Source organism: Mobula birostris, chromosome 4 (assembly GCF_030028105.1).
Source record: "Mobula birostris isolate sMobBir1 chromosome 4, sMobBir1.hap1, whole genome shotgun sequence".
Classification (NCBI taxonomy): Eukaryota; Metazoa; Chordata; class Chondrichthyes; order Myliobatiformes; family Myliobatidae; genus Mobula; species Mobula birostris.
The window spans coordinates 41,663,218-41,681,143 of NC_092373.1; the positions used below are offsets into that span (position 1 = coordinate 41,663,218).

Sequence of the window (17,926 nt, forward strand, 5' to 3'; positions counted from 1 at the left end):
TAGGGAAGTGGTGTTAGGTAAATTGAAGGGATTGAAGGCAGATAAATCCCCAGGGCCAGATGGTCTGCATCCCAGGGTGCTTAAGGAAGTAGCCCAAGAAATAGTGGATGCATTAGTGATAATTTTTCAAAACTCGTTAGATTCTGGACTAGTTCCTGAGGATTGGAGGGTGGCTAATGTAATTCCACTTTTTAAAAAAGGAGGGAGAGAGAAACCGGGGAATTATAGACCGGTTAGCCTAACGTCGGTGGTGGGGAAACTGCTGGAGTCAGTTATCAAGGATGTGATAACAGCACATTTGGAAAGCGGTGAAATGATTGGACAAAGTCAGCATGGATTTGTGAAAGGAAAATCATGTCTGACGAATCTCATAGAATTTTTTGAGGATGTAACTAGTTGAGTGGATAGGGGAGAACCAGTGGATGTGGTATATTTGGATTTTCAGAAGGCTTTTGACAAGGTCCCACACAGGAGATTAGTGTGCAAACTTAAAGCACACGGTATTAGGGGTAAGGTATTGGTGTGGGTGGAGAGTTGGTTAGCAGACAGGAAGCAAAGAGTGGGAATAAACAGGACCTTTTCAGAATGGCAGGCAGTGACTAGTGGGGTACCGCAAGGCTCAGTGCTGGGACCCCAGTTGTTTACAATATATATTAATGACTTGGATGAGGGAATTAAATGCAGCATCTCCAAGTTTGCGGATGACACGAAGCTGGGTGGCAGTGTTAGCTGTGAGGAGGATGCTAAGAGGATGCAGGGTGACTTGGATAGGTTGGGTGAGTGGGCAAATTCATGGCAGATGCAATTTAATGTGGATAAATGTGAAGTTATCCACTTTGGTGGCAAAAATAGGAAAACAGATTATTATCTGAATGGTGGCCGATTAGGAAAAGGGGAGGTGCAACGAGACCTGGGTGTCATTATACACCAGTCATTGAAAGTGGGCATGCAGGTACAGCAGGCGGTGAAAAAGGCGAATGGTATGCTGGCATTTATAGCGAGAGGATTTGAGTACAGGAGCAGGGAGGTACTACTGCAGTTGTACAAGGCCTTGGTGAGACCACACCTGGAGTATTGTGTGCAGTTTTGGTCCCCTAATCTGAGGAAAGACATCCTTGCCATAGAGGGAGTACAGAGAAGGTTCACCAGATTGATTCCTGGGATGGCAGGACTTTCATATGAAGAAAGACTGGATGAACTGGGCTTGTACTCGTTGGAATTTAGAAGATTGAGGGGGGATCTGATTGAAACGTATAAGATCCTAAAGGGATTGGACAGGCTAGATGCAGGAAGATTGTTCCCGATGTTGGGGAAGTCCAGAACAAGGGGTCACAGTTTGAGGATAGAGGGGAAGCCTTTTAGGACCGAGATTAGGAAAAACTTCTTCACGCAGAGAGTGGTGAATCTGTGGAATTCTCTGCCACAGGAAACAGTTGAGGCCAGTTCATTGGCTATATTTAAAAGGGAGTTAGATATTGCCCTTGTGGCTACGGGGGTCAGGGGGTATGGAGGGAAGGCTGGGGCAGTGTTCTGAGTTGGATGATCAGCCATGATCATAATAAATGGCGGTGCAGGCTCGAAGGGCCGAATGGCCTACTCCTGCACCTATTTTCTATGTTTCTATGTTTCTAAGACGTAGGAGCAGAATTAAGCCTCTCAGTCCGTCAAGTCTGATCCGCCGTTCCATTGTGGCCAATTTATTATACCTCTCAACCCCATTCTCTCGCCTTCTCCCCGTAATCTTTGACATCCTTTCTAATTAGATTCAGATTCATTTATTCATCACATACAGTGAAATGCATTGTTTTGAGTTAATAACCAACACACCCAGGGATTGCTGGGGAGCAGCCCGCAAGTGTTGCCACACATTCTGGCACCAACGTTGCATGCCCACAATGCTCAGCACAGCAACATTGCAACCTATTGCAGTAAACCCTTTGTGTTATCAAATGTTATCAATGACGTATCATCACAATGCTGACAATGAATTTGCTGTGAATTGAAAAATTAAAAAGTAGATAACTTATTAGAGTTGTTATTACTGTGCTGTGACTGGCAGTTAGTTCGCAAATACAGTGCCTATAAAAAGTATTCACACCCCCTTGGAAGTTTTCATGTTTTATTGTTTTACAACATTGAATCACAGTGGATTTAATTTGGCTTTTTTGACACTGATCAACAGAAAAGGACCCTTTCATGTCAAAGTGAAAATAGCTGTCTACAAAGTGATCTAAATTAATTACAAATATAAAACACAAAATGATTGATTGCTTCAGTATTCACCCTTTTCAAGTCAGTTTTTAGTAGATGCACCTCTGGCAGCAATTACACCCTTGAGTCTGTGTGGAAAGGTTTCTAGCAGCTTTGCGAGGCGATCATGAGTGAATAGTCCTTTTCAAGTTCAGCCACAATTGGATTGAGGTCTGGACTCTGACTTGGCCACTCCAGGACATTAACTGTGTTGTTTTTAAGCCATTCCTCTGTAGCTTTGGCTTTATGCTTGGGGTCATTGTCTTGCTGGAAAACAAATCTCCCAAGTCACAGTCCTCTTGCAGATGGCATCAGGATTTCCTCCAGGATTTCTCTGTATTTAGCTGTGTTCATTTTACTCTCTACCTTCACAAGCCTTCCAGGGCCTGCAGTGAAGCATCCCCACAGCATGATGCAGCCACCACCAGGTTTCATGGTAGGGATGGTGTGTTTTTGATTATATGCAGTGTTTGACTTATGCCAAACATCGCTTTAAATGTGATGGCCAAAAGGCTCAATTTTCTTTTCATCAGACCATAGAACCTTCTTCCAGCTGACTTCAGAGTCTCCCAATGCCTTCTGGCAAATTCAAGCCAAGATTTCATGTGAGTTTTTTTTCAACAGTGGCTTTCTCTTCCATTCTTCCATAAAACTGTGACTGGTGAAGAACCCAGGCGACAGTTGTTGTATATGCAGTCTCTCCCATCTCAGCCACTGAAGCTTGTAACTCCTCCAGAGTTGTCATAGGTTTCTTGGTGGCTTCCTTCACTATTCCCCTTCTTGCACGGTCACTCGGTTTTTGAGGATGACCTGCTCCAGGCAGATTTACAGCTGTGCAATATTCTTTCCATTTCTTGATGATTGACTTAACTGTACTCCAAGGAATATTCAGTGACTTGGAAATTTTCTTGTATCCATCTCCTGACTTGTGCTTTTCAATAACCTTTTCACGGAGTTGCTTGGAGTGTTCCTTTGTCTTCACAGTGTAGTTTTTGCCAGGATACTAACTCACCAACAATTGAACCTTTCAGATACAGGTGTATTTTCACTACAATCAATTGAAACACCTTGACTGCACACAGGTCTCCAAAAACAGATCTTCTTTTAACTAATTATGTGGGTTCGAAAATTAATTGGCTGCACCAGTGATGATTTGGTGTGTCATATTAAAGGGGGTGACTACTTATGCAATCAATTATTTTGAGTTTTATATTTGTAATTAATTTATATCACTTTGTAGAGATCTGTTTTCACTTTGACACAAAAGAGTTTTATTTTCTGTTGATCAGTGTCAAAGAAGTTAATTAAATCCACTGTGATTCAATGCTGTAAAACAATAAAAGATGAAAACTTCTGGGGGGGTGGTTTTGAATAGTTTTTATAGGCAATATATATATTCTCAGAAAATTATACTTATTGCCCGTAGTTCTGGTTGCTATATCACAGGAAGGATGTGATTGCAGTACAGAGAATACAGAGGAGATTCATTCACCGGATGTTGTCCGGACTAGGGGACTTCAGTTATGGGAGAGATTGGTTTGTTTGACTAAGGGTGAAGGAGGCAGAGTGTGACCTGACAGAGGTATTTAACATGATAGCAGGTATTGATAGAGAGCACAGGCCACAATTTCTAATCACATTATCAGTGAGCATTGACTTTGATGAAATATGGGTATTGAACCTTCCTTGTGACAGAGGGCACATCATTAATTTCCCCCTCAGCAGCACTTCTCAGTCATTTACCTGTAGGTTGGAATCTGAACCTTTAACTTTCCCAACCAAAATAGGTGCTGTGTGATAATCTGCCTGAAGGAATGCCTCAAATAAAACTCATGAAAATTTATGCTTTAAAACTTTTAAGAGCACTGCATCTTTATACAAAAAAATTGGTTTAACTACTAGAACAGTTTCTAATTTTTAAGAACACAATGAATGTACAAAAGAATTGAAAAAGACTACACAGTAGAAAAGCATAATAAGGAGGGTAATGATAAAAATATCACACTGAGAAGATAAAATATCTATAGCTATTCATGAGTATTCCTCACAGTGGTCTAAATAGTACTGCTTTGACAAATAACCATTTAATTGACTTGTCCTTGAGCACACATTCATTTGAAATCTAACTCAGTGGTCTTAATAGAATGAATTACTCATGCTGATAGGAGATTTTCTAATGATTAAAACAATGTTGTTGAGAATGTATGCAAAGAAACAGTGCATCATTCTATGTCAAAATTTACTTATATCATACTGTCAACCCTCCGTGGAGACATGCAACATGTTATTTTATTATCTTCCTCTATTAAATATTTATGACAGTAACTCTACACAGCATTATTTGCCATGTTATTACACAACATGATGAATAATAGGCCGACTGCTGCCAGACATACTCACAAATCAGAGATTTAAACAATGAGACAGCAACCTCAGAGCTGCCTACATTATGAATTATCCACATTAAGGCAATTATTTTTACTTGTAGCACTGTTTGGTAAAAAAAATTCAGGAAAAATATATCAATTATTCAACTGTGCAATTTCAATGTCTGATTTTTTATGAATTTGTTTCTAATTTTTAATACATACTGAGTATTTCACATACACATTAAAACATGCAGTTAACCAAATCAAAATTGTATCTACCTCTTTCATATTAGAATCCCTTCTATTATTTTAACAATACATCTCCCAATAGAGTTTGAGACACATACATATATATGTCAGCATTAAAACAACAGTAAATATTCAAGAAAAACCAAAGTGGATTCTGTATATACTGCAGTGTCCTCATCAGCAAGGCATGATCTATTTCACAGACCAGAAAAATAAACCAATGCATAAAGAACTCTTAACTAATAATGAACAAAAGAAATGCATGCGCTAGAATTCTGAAGTAATGTTTGAAAAGGGCTAGGTAGAGTGGACGTGGAGAAGATGTTTCCTGTAGTGGGAAAGTCTAAGATCAGAAGGCACAGCCTCTGCATAGAAGGATGAAAGGACCTTTAGAACAGAGATGAGGAGGAATTTCTCTCACCAAGTGGTGGTGAATTGGCAGTATTTATAGCGGAGGTTGATAGTTTCTTGATTAGTACGGCGATCAAAGGTTACAGGGAGAAGGCAGGAGAATAGGGTTGAGAAGGATAGTATACCAGCTATGATGGGAACAGCACGCACACTCGATGGGCCAAATAGCCCAATTCTGCTCCTAGGTCTCATGGTCTAAAACAATCAGTGACTCATGTATTATCTAGAAGAGAAGCAGCAAGTTCATGTTTCACGTATACTCCTTCTTCTAAACAGAAAATTCTTCTGTAAATATTCAAGAGGAACACTTAAATATCAATTCAACATTTCACTCCATATTACTTATCAACAGTTTTGAAGATCTCTTTTACAAAAATAACCTCATCTTTCTTGCAGAACTTGTGGAGCCAATTGTCCTCTGTATTCTATACCACTACCGACACTGTAAATGAAAAGCACCTACAGTACCGTGCAAAAGTCTTAGGCACATATATACAGTGTCATTAAAAAGTATTCACTCACTTTGGAAGTTTTCATGTTTTATTGTTTTACAACATTGAATCACAGTGATTTAATTTTGCTTTTTTGACACTGACCCATAAAACAAGACACTTTTGTGTCAAAGTGAAAACAGATCTCTACAAAATGATCCAAATTAATTACAAATACAAAACACAAAATAATTGATTGCATAAGTATTCACCCCGCCCCTTTTAATATGACACACTAAGTCAACACTGGTGCAGCCAATCGGTTTTAAAAGTCACATAATTAGGTAAATAGAGATCAGCTGTGTGCAGTCAAGGTGTTTCAATTGATTGTATCTGGAAGGTCCAACTGCTGGTGAGTCAGTAGCCTGACAAAAACTACACCATGAAGACAAAAGAACACTCTAAGCAACTCCACAAAAAGGTTATTGAAAAGCAGGAGAAGGATAGAAAGAAAATTTCCAAGTCACTGAATATCCCTTGGAGTACAGTTAAGTCAATCATCAAGAAAAGGAAGGAATATTGCACAGCTGTAAATCAGCTGTGAGGCAGGTTGTCCTCAAAGGCTGAGTGACCGTGCAAGATAGGGACTAGTGAGGGAGGCCACCAAGAGACCTATGACAACTTTGGAGGAGTTACAAGCTTCAGTGGCTGAGATGAGAGAGAAAGCACATACAACGGTTGCCCAGGTGCTTTACCAATTGCAACTTTATGGGAAAGTGGCAGAGAGAAAGCCACTGTTGGAAAAAACACACATGAAATCTTGGCTAGTTTTCCAGAAGGAATGTGCGAGACTCAGAAGTCAGCTAGAAGGTTCTATGGTCTGATGAAACCAAATTGAGCTTTTTGGCCATCAGATTGAACATTATGTTTGGTGTAAGCCAGGCACCACTCATCGTCAAAAACACACCAACCTTTCCATGAAGCAGGGTCGTCACTGCATCATACTGTGGGGATGCTTCACTGCAGCAGGCCCTGAAAGGCTTGTAAGAAGGTAAAATGAATTCAGCAAAATACAGAGATATACTGGAGGAAAACTTGATGCAGTCTACTAGAGAACTGCGACTTGGGAGAAGATTTGTTTTCCAGCAAGACAATGACCCCAATCATAAAACCAAAGCTACACAGGAATGGCTTAAAAACAACACAGTTAATGTCCTGGAGTGGCCAAGTCAGAATCCATTCCAATTGAGAATTTGTGGCTGGACTTAAAAAGGGCTGTTCACTCGTAATCCTCTTGCGATCTGACACAGCTTGAGCAGTTTTGTAAAGAGGAATGGGGAAAAATTGCAATGTCCAGATGTGCAAAGCTGAGAGAGACCAATCCACATAGATTCAAGGCAGTATTTGCTGCTAAAGGTGCATCTATTAAATACTGATTTGAAGGGGGTGTGTAATTATGCAATCAATTATTTTGTGTTTAATAATTGTAATACATTTAGACCAATTTGTAGAAATTTGTTTTCACTTTAACACGAAAAGTATTTTTCTGTTGATCAGAGTCAAAAAGGCCAAATTAAATCCACTGTTATTCAGTGTTGTAGAACAATAGAAAAGATGCAAGAAATTTAGAACAAATACGAATAAACTATTCTCAGGCTTCCAGCCGGGTACAGATATCGATTATAACTGATGTTTTGAAGACAAACTCTGCCATCTTCATCAGGGATGATGCCTGGGTACATCTAGTCCGGTGGTATTTATGCACCCGTTGTCTGTCCCTCCTGATTGGTTAGTCCTCATTCAAATAGGTTCCTACTCTGAAACCTTGTTTACAATTGAATTCCAGTTCTTAGTTAGAGTGAGACCTCCTTCTTTGTTAGATTTCTTTTCCTCTAGTTTTATTTCAATGGCTTCCTTTACCAGGTGATTCCAAAAGCTATTGGGGTGGCACAGTAGTTTCGTGTTGTTGAAGTCAATCCTATTGCCATTGCGAATGCAACGTTCTCCTACCGCCAATTTCTCTGGTTATCCCAGATACACCTCGTGCTCCTTGATGCAGGTTTCCACCGTGCATCCCATCTAGCCGATATACGCTGATCCACATACACAGGGAATCCTGTAAACACCAGCCCATTTGAGTCCCAGATCATCTTTGACCTGCATAGGCTGTGATTTGAGCTTCCTTATGGGTTTGTGGATGGTATTAAAAAAATGGTTACAAGGTGAAAGAAATCAATTGGGCCCTTAAAAGGACTGACAGAAAACCAGGAAACCTAACAACGAGGAGGAACCTGTCGCTATTGCCTGTCTTACCTATATTTCCACAGTTTCTAGAAGGATCACCAGCATCCTGTAGAAATACCAGATTAATACCATTGACAAACCCATAAGGAAGCTCAACTCACAGCTTATGTAGGTCAAAGATGAACTGGGACACAAACCAGATATAAATACCACCAGGCTAGACGTGCCCAGGCATCATCGCTGATGAAGGTGGCAGAGTATGTCATCAAAAACACTGGTTATAAGTGACACTTGTACCTGGCTGGAAGCCAGAGCAGAGTTCATTCATCATATACACCAAGAGAGCACCAGATCCTTTTTTAAAAAGAATAAGTAGTTTATAGAGTTGAAGTGTGAAATAAAGTTCATCTGGGGTCTGCAACTGGAGCATGGGAATTGATAAAAAGAGGAAAGCTAGAAATTGAGAGTAAAATGGCAAGAAGTATGAAAAAGAGCATCTGTAGGTACTTAAAAAGGAAGACTAGCAAGTGTAAATGTGGTTCCTTTATAGACCAAAATATGGGGAATAAGGAAGTGAGAGAGAGATTAAATATTTTATGTCAGTCTTCATAGAAAAGACAAAAAAAATCTGCTAGAAATACTAAATAGTAAAGGATCCCACAAACATAAAGAACTAAAGAAAATTAATATTTGTAAAAAAGAGTGAAGTCGGTGAAACTGTCCTCACTTACTCATAATCAATAAAATATGGCAGAAGGGACTAAATAACGACTTTAGAAGTTTACTACTGTCACAACACAGGGCAAGACCATGATAGGGAGGAGGTTTCAAAGAGGCTCCAAGGAGACATGGATAAACTAAATGAGTAGATGAAAATATGGCAGATTAAATGTAATGTAGGAAAATGTGAGGTTGTTCACTTTGTGGTATAAAATTGAAAAAAAAAAGACTTCTATTTTACGATGAGTAATAAGAAAATGACCCACCCAGCCAACACACTTTTCGTCCCTCTTCCCTCCGGGAGAAGGCTCAGGAGCTTGAAGACTTGTATGGCCAGATTTGGGAACAGCTTCTTTCCAATTGTGATAAGACTGCTGAACGGATCCTGACCCGGATCTGGGCCGTACCTTCCAAATATCCGGACCTGCCTCTCGGTTTTTTTGCACTACCTTACTTTCCCTTTTCTATTTATGATTTATAATTTAGATTTTTAATACTTACTATCGATTTGTACTCCAGGGAGCACGAAGAGCAGAATCAAATATCGCTGTGATGATTGTACGCTCTAGTATCAATTGTTCGGTGACAATAAAGTATAAAGTAAAGTAAAAAAAGTGACCTGTGTCCTTGTACACAAAAATACTCAATTAGGAAAGCAAATTGTACAGTATGTTGGACTTTAATACCAGAGGTTGTAAGTGCACTTGTATTGTTTCAACAATTAACATAATGTATTGACTAACTGCACATTTACAGAAAATAGGATTAGTCTCATAGATGAAATACTTCATTGACCATTGCTTCTAAATACCATGATTCACTTTCAAGCCTATTTTATCTAAATTCTAAGTAACTCTAACGAAAATGTATTGAGAAACATTAAACAAATAACTAAATAATTAATTGATGCTATAGATAACAATTTAATCTGCAGCAATACTACTGGATGACAACCTAATAGCACAAAGTTACAATAACTTTAGCAATACCGCATTAGGAAACATTTAATGGATCTTACCTTGTGTAAAGACGTCCACTCAACAAGTTGGAAGGGTGCTGGATCAATCTTACAGTTGTTGAAGTCCACTTCCTCATCCAACTGTTTTTCTTCCCATTCCATAACCTAGGGAAACAGTTTTAATCATCAGTTTGCAATTACAGTGTTTCCGTGGCTCACAACTGAATTCAGCACACAGAAACAGCATAGAGACATCCAGGTAATTAGTTATGGCATTTCAGTGTCTAAATCAGAGTTCAATATAGATTCAATTAGTTAAGTAGTCCCAATCTGTCATTTCAGGAAGCCAGGAAGTTCAGGTTTTAGAGCTTCTCAGCAATTCTAGTGACAATTTTAGTATCAGCTTCACTGAGGATTTGATGTTCTTTCTGACATTTGTGATCTTGAATACAGACTGGAAATCCTAATTAATTCTTCAATTCCTGGTTAAGTCTCCAACTGCTTTAATGTCACAAAATTGAACAGCAATTACTAAAGAAAATATTGTCAAAGTTGTGTACATGATCAGCTAAATATGTCAAGAGGAATAGATCTCTTATAATGAAATGCAGCACAAAACATTGTTTGAAAGATTCAAGATCACATCACTAAAAGAGTAATTTCCATTTTTTAAACGAAATATACTTAATAAGTACAAATGAACAGAACTTTCAGGAAAATTAAAACAAAATCTCAGTTGTATATGGTGACATATATGTACTGTACTTTGATAATAAATTTAGTTTGAACTTTTAATTAATATTCAGTTATGAAATTCATAATACTCTACTGGAACAGTTTACATATGACTATGCACAAACAACTCCTAATTATATGACATAGAACTAGTTGTTCCAAAATATCAAAAGTTTCATCTCCAAAAATATTCACACAGCCAGTAAAGGATATGGTCTATGATAGCTTGCAAAGTGGAAGAAATGAGTTTACATTAACAGAAATGTAAAATCCCCATTGTCAGTCTTGACTTGTCTGAAGTCTTTCACATGGTTGACCATATCATCCTCCTGCAATGTTTCTCCACTTACACCCAGATGAATGGGCCTGCACGCCAAAAGCAAAACACTGCAAACGCTGGAAATCCAGAATAAAATCAGAAGTAAGACAGCCTTCGGTTATTGATCTGAAATGTTAACTCTTTTCACAGGTGCTCAAAGTTCAAAGTAAATTTCATTATTAGAGTACATATATGTCATCACATACAACCCTGAGATTCTTTTTCTTGCAGGCATACTCAGCAAATCTAAAGAAATAATAACGATAACAAGTTTCAATGAAGGATCAAGTAGAGTGCAGAAGACAACAAATTGTTCAAATGCAAGTATAAATAAATAACAATAAAGAATGAGAACATGAAATAACAAGATAAAGAGTACTTAAAGAGTGATCATTGGTTGTGGGAACATCTCAATAGATGGGCAGATGAGTGTAGTTACCCCCTTTTGTTCAAGAGCCTAATGGTTGAAGGGTAGTAACTGTTCTTGAACTTGGTGGTGCGAATCCTGAGGCTCTAGTACCTTCCACCTCCTGGCCTGGGTGGTGAGGATCTTTGATGATGATGCTGCTTTTCTATAACAGCGATCCACGTAGATGTGGTCAATGGTTGGGAGGGTTTTACCTGACGTACTGGGCTGAATCCACTACCTTTTGTAGGATTTTCCATTCATAGGCACTACCTTTTGTAGGATTTTCCATTCATAGGCATAGGCACTGCCTTACTTGCTGAGTACTTTCAACATTTTCTTTTTTAATCACAATGTATTTGCCTGGTGCCATTCTCAAATATCCAGTTGCAACTGTGAACAGTTTTTAATGGTCTGTTCACTGCTCCAGCAACGCTCCTCTGATATCCTAACCTGGCACATAGGAGAATTTTTAAAATTTGATAAAACTGGTGGGAAAACATTCCGAACATTTTTGCTATGGTAAAGGTGCTTATAAATGGAAGTTGTTGCAGCCTAAGCTAAAATCAGCTGGAGGACCCAGCACTGGATTGTTCCATTATCTAACAAACTATTTTAGACCTTATGCATTAGAGATATCAGGGTTATAATTACAAACTAGAAATTAACAAAAGCTCAGCACCATTGTTAAACTGAAAACTAGGCTATATAAAGTGTTAAGGGCAGTGGCAGGTCAGAGGACTGGAAAGTTTTAAGATCAAGCAATGGAAGAATAAAAATATAAGGGAGAAAATGATTTTGTAAGAAAAATTGTGAGAATAACATCAAAATAAATAGTAAGAGTTTCAATAGATAATTAAATATGAAAAGGCAGTTAAGATTGCTGTAGGATTTCACAATTAAAAATAAGAGACAAAGAAAAAGCAGATGTTTTTTGCATCATGAAGTTCACTGCAAATATGAATAAAGAAATAAACGGGAAAATTTTAAACAATTGGGAGGAATTCCTATAAATCCCGATCACAAGGGATAATGTATTAGAGTCAAAGATGAATAGATCTCCAGAATCCAATCACCCACACATAAAGGCTCTTCAAAAGTGGCTACAGTGTAATGCTTCAAAACTCGCTAAATTCCTGGAGGGTAGTAGAAAATTGGAAAACCAGGTTCATAATAGGAGGAAGTCAGAAGGCAGGAAAATATAGACAAGTTAGGTTAACATCTGTTGTTGATAAGTGTCACAAATGCGGAGTCTGGGCACTCTTGTACACAGGCAGTTGAAAGAAGTCAGCAGTCATGCACATGAGAGTATACACATTACTGTCAATTAAGGTTTCTTTGTAATTGTACTTAACTCTCTTTCTTTTGGTTCAGTCTTGTCAAGTCTTGATTTAAGCACAGCAACATCTCTCTTTCTTTACCTTAGTCCATGTTCCGGGAATGAAGATTAGTGATTCGAAAGATGGTGTTAATGGAGTGGTAGTAATATAGCTTCAGATTACTGCTTTCGAACTGCAGTGAAGATGTTAGTTTTTAGTTCGTTTGAGAGTTTTTAAGTTAGTGGCCCTGTTGGCCTAGCATTTATTTTTTCCTTAGTTCAGTTCAGTTCAGTTTTAGTAAAGCCCTTGGGCTGTTCACTCTATGTCTGTGCACCTGGGCCATCACTGAACTTGTGTCAGAAAGACTTGATCACCTAAATGGACCTGGTGGAGAAAGAACAGCTGAAACTGACCCTGAATTTCATTGGTCAGGTGGAGGAGAAGTTAGAGTCGGTAGAGGCTGGGTTGGCAGAAATGGCTTCCACAGTGCGACAATTACTCTCAGAGCGGCAAGATCAGGTGCCAGCACTCACAGTGGCAGTTCAGCGACTCATAATAGACAGTCAGAATCAAGCGGCAGCCAATATTGCTCTCACAGCTGCTACTGAGCAGCTTTCTGCCAGAACAGCCCCACCTCCAGCACCAGCATCTCCCCCGTCCTCCTCTATTGCAATCTCATCAGCTTTAGCCACTAATGCCCCAATTCCCTTGACTGCTTCAGGACCTGAACTGAGCATCCCTTCACCAGGCAGATACTCTGGTTACCCTGAAAACTGCAGAAACATTATTCCCTAGTGTGAACTGACCTTCCAAGCACAGTCAAGTCAGCTCAGAGATGATACATGTCAAACTGGCTTACGTGGTGACCAACAAGAACAGGTTCTCCTGCAGCCCAGTCTTCCCAGCAATTTCTTGTTGAGTTTAGGGGAGTGTCTGACATTCCCGTACAGGGTCAGGAGTCTGCCCACCGACCCCTGTGTTAAGGGAGAGGGTCAGTGAGAGACTACGAAGTAAAGTTCCGCACTCTTGAGGTTAAGATGGGGTGGAACGGAAGATCTCTCATCACCTCTTTCCAGTGTGGGCTGAGCAGTGCATCATGAACGGGGTAGCTTGGATGAGCTGATAAATCTGGCCAATCAAATAGACAGCTGGGCATCAGAGTGACAGAGAGAAAAAACAGCCAGAGCCTCCTAACTCATCAGATCATCATCTGTCTTCACTCCCTCTCTATGCAGTCCTCGGAGGAGCCCATGAAAGTGGGTGCCCGCACCTATCTCAGGAGGAACAAGGTTGGTGCCGAACAGGTTGCTGCCTCTACTGTGGATCACCAGGACATTTCTGGGCATCATGACCCAAGCAACCAGTAAAATAAGAAGACCCATCAGTGAAAAATGGAATTCTGAGGGGCTGATTCTCCCTGCAAGCACCTTTCCCTAATTGAGTAATGCTCTCATCTTCTCCAGCATGGCGTTCCAGACCCATCACCCTCTGGCATTTATTGACTCCGGGGCAGCCAGGAATCTTACGGACATGTCTTAAGCACAATGATGGGGAATCCCCAATCAACAATTGAAAGAGAATATTGACATCAAGGCACTGGATGGTTGGCGTCTGGGCACTGGTCAGATCTGCCTTTCCACAGTACCCCTCCAATTTGTGCTAGAAGGCAACCACAGGGAACAGCTCTCCTTCAGTCCTCTGATCTGCAGGTGCTTAGCTTTCCCTGACTCTCTTAACACAACACATGGATCAATTGGTCCCAAAAGACGCTCCAAGAGTGGGGGCTGGCATGCCTATCTAGCTGTCTGGGTCCAGCTCAAACCCCTGTCAGCATATCCCTTCCTGGGCAAACTGCTATTGTGGACTGGTCTGGGGTTCCATCTGAACATACTGACTTTCTTGAGGTGTTCAGTAAGAAGGCGGCCACCTCCCTGCCTTGACACTGGCCGTACGACTGCTCGATTAACCTCTTACCTGGTTCTGGTCTTCCTTGGGGTGAACTCTTTTCCCTGTCTCATACTGAAACAGTGTCCATGGAAGAATACATCAAGGAGGTAATGGCCTTAGAATTTATCAAACCATCTGCCTCACCATGGAGTGTATAGGGTGTCCAGGGAGGGGTAGCACCTCTGGTGAAGGGACTTGTTGTGTCCATTCCAGGGCAGCTCACTCACCTTTGGTCCCCACTGGACACTCAGCTCTCACCTGTGGCTCCACGTAGCTGTTTGCATGTGACAGCAGCCACACCCCAGTACACTGCTTCAACAGGCAGGCTAAACCAGCTGAGGGTAGCTGGTGGCCTCATACCCCACTGAGATAGGAATTTGTCTGTCCTAGCATGGGGAAGTAGCTCTGGTGGACTGGGTGGATGAGATCTGCAGGGAGGTGGCCCTGCAATGCTCCATGGAGAGCCATGGGAATGATGAAGCACAGAAGATGTCATGGTCATCCACAGCAACCAAAGAAGAGCCCAGTTTGTGATGCTTGTTCGTAACACTAGACCTGAACTTCTGAGGTTAAGAGAATGGAGCTGCCCCAGTGAAATGGCTTTTCTGTTTTAAGCTCCCTCCCACACAGGTTTCCTGTCATCATTGGACAAAATGGACAACCACCACCTCCCAGCAGGGGCAGACTTCTTTTTTGTGAGGAAGAAGGATGGCAAGCTCCATGCCTGCATTGATTATTGGCTCCTCAACAATATCACGGTGAAAAACTGCTATCCTCTTCCCCTGCTTGCCTCAGCTTTTGAACATCTCCAAGGATCAGCCATGTTCTCTACGATAGATCTGCATAATGGTTACAACCTAGTTGGCATCTGAGAAGGGGACGAGTGGAAGACAGCATTCAACACTCCCTCTGACCACTATGAGTACCTTATGATGCCATTTGGTCTGGCCAACGCTCCTTTTGTTTTTCAGGCTGTGGTCAATGATGTGGTCTGGGACATGTTGAATCAGTCTGTTTGGATGACATTCTTACCTATTCCCACTCTCACTAAGAACACATCCAGCATTTCCAGAAGGTTCTTGGATGGCTCCTCGAGAACAACCTTTATGCCAATCCTGAGATGTGTGAGTTCCACAAAGAGCAGATGTCATTCTTGGGCTACATTCCACTATTCAACTAGACCCATGTAAAGTTCAGGCAGTTGTAAGAGTGGCCCAAACCATCCATAGTCAAATAGTTGAGGTGCTTCATGGCGTTTGCAAATTTTCATTGCTAGTTCATCAGAAACTTCAGTTCCATCGTGGCTCCCATAAATGTACTCAGCAAGAAAACTTCTGCAGGATTCCAATGGATACGTGAAATAGTTCAAGCGTTGTCAGAGCTGAAGTAACACTTCAACACTACCCCAGTGCTGCAGCATCCAAACCTATCTCATCCATTCACCGTCAAGGTCGATGCATCCAATGTTGGCATTGGAGCTGTACTCTCCCAGCGCTCCCTGTGCTTTTCTTTCCTGTCAGCTGACCCCCATGATGTCGTGAAATGAGAACTTCTGGCTGTCAAGGAGGCCCTGCAGTCATGGCAATACTGCTTGGTGGGAGCAAAGCACCCCTTACTGGCATGGACCGATCACAAAATCCTCTCCTACATTTGTGATGCCAAGAGACTCAACTCCAGTCAAGCCTGTTGGGCTCTCTTCTTCGCCTGGTTTAATTTTACCCTCCTCTACCTCCCTGGCAGCAAGAATATCAAGGCCGAAGCAATCTCCCACCAACTTGATATCTCTGAGGACAACCTCAATCCAGAGTCCATCCTTCCCGCACACTCCTAGCTGCTCCGATGATTAGGGGAACGGAAACAGAGGTGAAGGCTGCCCAACAGTCAGATCTAGGCCCAGATGGGGATGTCCCAACCAGCTGTTTGTCCCTGCTACTGTGAGCCACAGAGCATTGGAGTAGGGCCTCTCTTCCCATCAGGTTGGCCGCTGGGAGATTCGACGGAGCATGCAATTTACAGGGAGATGATTTTGATGCCTATCTATGTCCAAAGATGTCCATGACTTTGTCTCTGCCTGTGCAATGTTTTGCTCAGAACAAGACATCACATCAGCACCTTGATGGCCTGCTCTGCCCATCGCCTGTGCCTTACTGCCCCTGGTCCTATCTCTTGATGGACTTCATTACTGGTCTGCCTCTGTCAGAAGGGAACACTACCATTCAGGTAATTGTGGACCAGTTCTCTAAAGCTGACCAGTTTGTTGCTCTTCCCAAGTTCCTGTCAACTCGTGAGGTTGCCACCCTCGTGGTTCAGTACAAGATCGGACTGCATGATCAGGACATAGTGTCTGATCAATGACAAAGGTCATGTCCCATTTTAGGAAAGCTTTCTGTTCTCCTTTGAGAGCTACGGCCAGCCTCTCGTCAGTTTCCTACCCCCAATCTAACAGCCAGACTGAGAGTGAGTCAGGAGCTGGAGACAATCCTATGCTGCACTGACTCTTCCAACCCCATGACCCAGAGTTCCCAGCAGTTTGGGCAGAGGTTACCCACAATAACCTCTAGTTATCCTCCACTGGCATACCCCCACTCTGAATGCCAAAAGGGATTCTAGCCACCTCTCTTTCCTGGCCAAGAGACGGATGCCTGAGTCCCTGCTGCTAAACCATTGGTCCATTGCTACAAGCGCACATGGAGATGAGCCAGATCGTCTCTGCTGCAAACACAGAAACAATATGCCCAGCCTGCTGATCAGCTCCAAAGGCAGGTGAGGCTTCTCAAACCAGGGGAATAAGTCTGGCTGGCATCCAGAGATCATCCACTGAGAGTAGAGAGCTGCAAGTTGACCATATGCTACGCGAGACCATTCGTAGTAGAGAAGGCTGTTAACAAAGCCTCCTCTAAGCTGTGTGTGACCAGCATCATCCACGAAGATTCACCCATGTTTGCCAGCTCATGCCAGTGACTACTCCTCCGCTTGCACCAGTCACCACCACCTTCCCCACCCCACCCCCAACTCCATGCTTGGCAGATGGATCTTGGTCTGTTCTGTGTGGTGCATCCTGGCATCTTCCTGGATGTCCAGTCGCATGTTGATTGGGAGGAGTGTGGCCCAGAGGAACGTTCTTGGGTTCCGGCTTGACACATCCTGGACGCCTTTCATTCAGGACTTCCAGCAGGCACAGGCCCCTGGTGCCTTGGGATCTGCGGCTGGAGGTGGGGGGGGGGGCGTGGATTCAGTCACAGTCACGGACACTGCTGGGAATCTGGGCGCTCTTGCAGGCAGGCAGGCAGCTGAAATAACACAGCAATCATGCACATGAGAATGCACACATTCCTGCCAATTAGTCCTGACGAAGGGTCTCGGCCTGAAACGTCAACTGCACCTCTTCCTACAGATGCTGCCTGGCCTGCTGCATTCACCAGCAACTTTGATGTGTGTTGCTTGAACTTGCAGCATCTGCAGAATTCCTGTTGTTTCCAGCCAATTAGGGTTCCTTTGTAATTTCATTTAACTTTCTTTCTTTTGGTTCAGTCTTGTCAAGTTTTGATTGAAGCACGGCGACGAGAGA

General features: G+C 41.9%; 1 protein-coding gene across 5 annotated transcripts in view; it reads right to left on the reverse strand.

Annotated features, from left to right (window-relative positions):
• The window catches only part of LOC140196298 (chloride channel protein 2-like), a 558,437-nt gene that overhangs the window by 15,525 nt on the left and 524,986 nt on the right, over positions 1-17,926 (reverse strand). For 4 of the 5 annotated variants that reach the window (XM_072255256.1, XM_072255257.1, XM_072255255.1 and 1 more), the window contains one exon: positions 9,693-9,797. The exons of the other annotated variant lie outside the window; for it this stretch is intronic. In XM_072255256.1, coding sequence (XP_072111357.1) covers positions 9,693-9,797 — 105 coding nt within the window. The remainder of the gene's footprint in view (positions 1-9,692; positions 9,798-17,926) is intronic. 5 annotated transcript variants of the gene reach the window in all.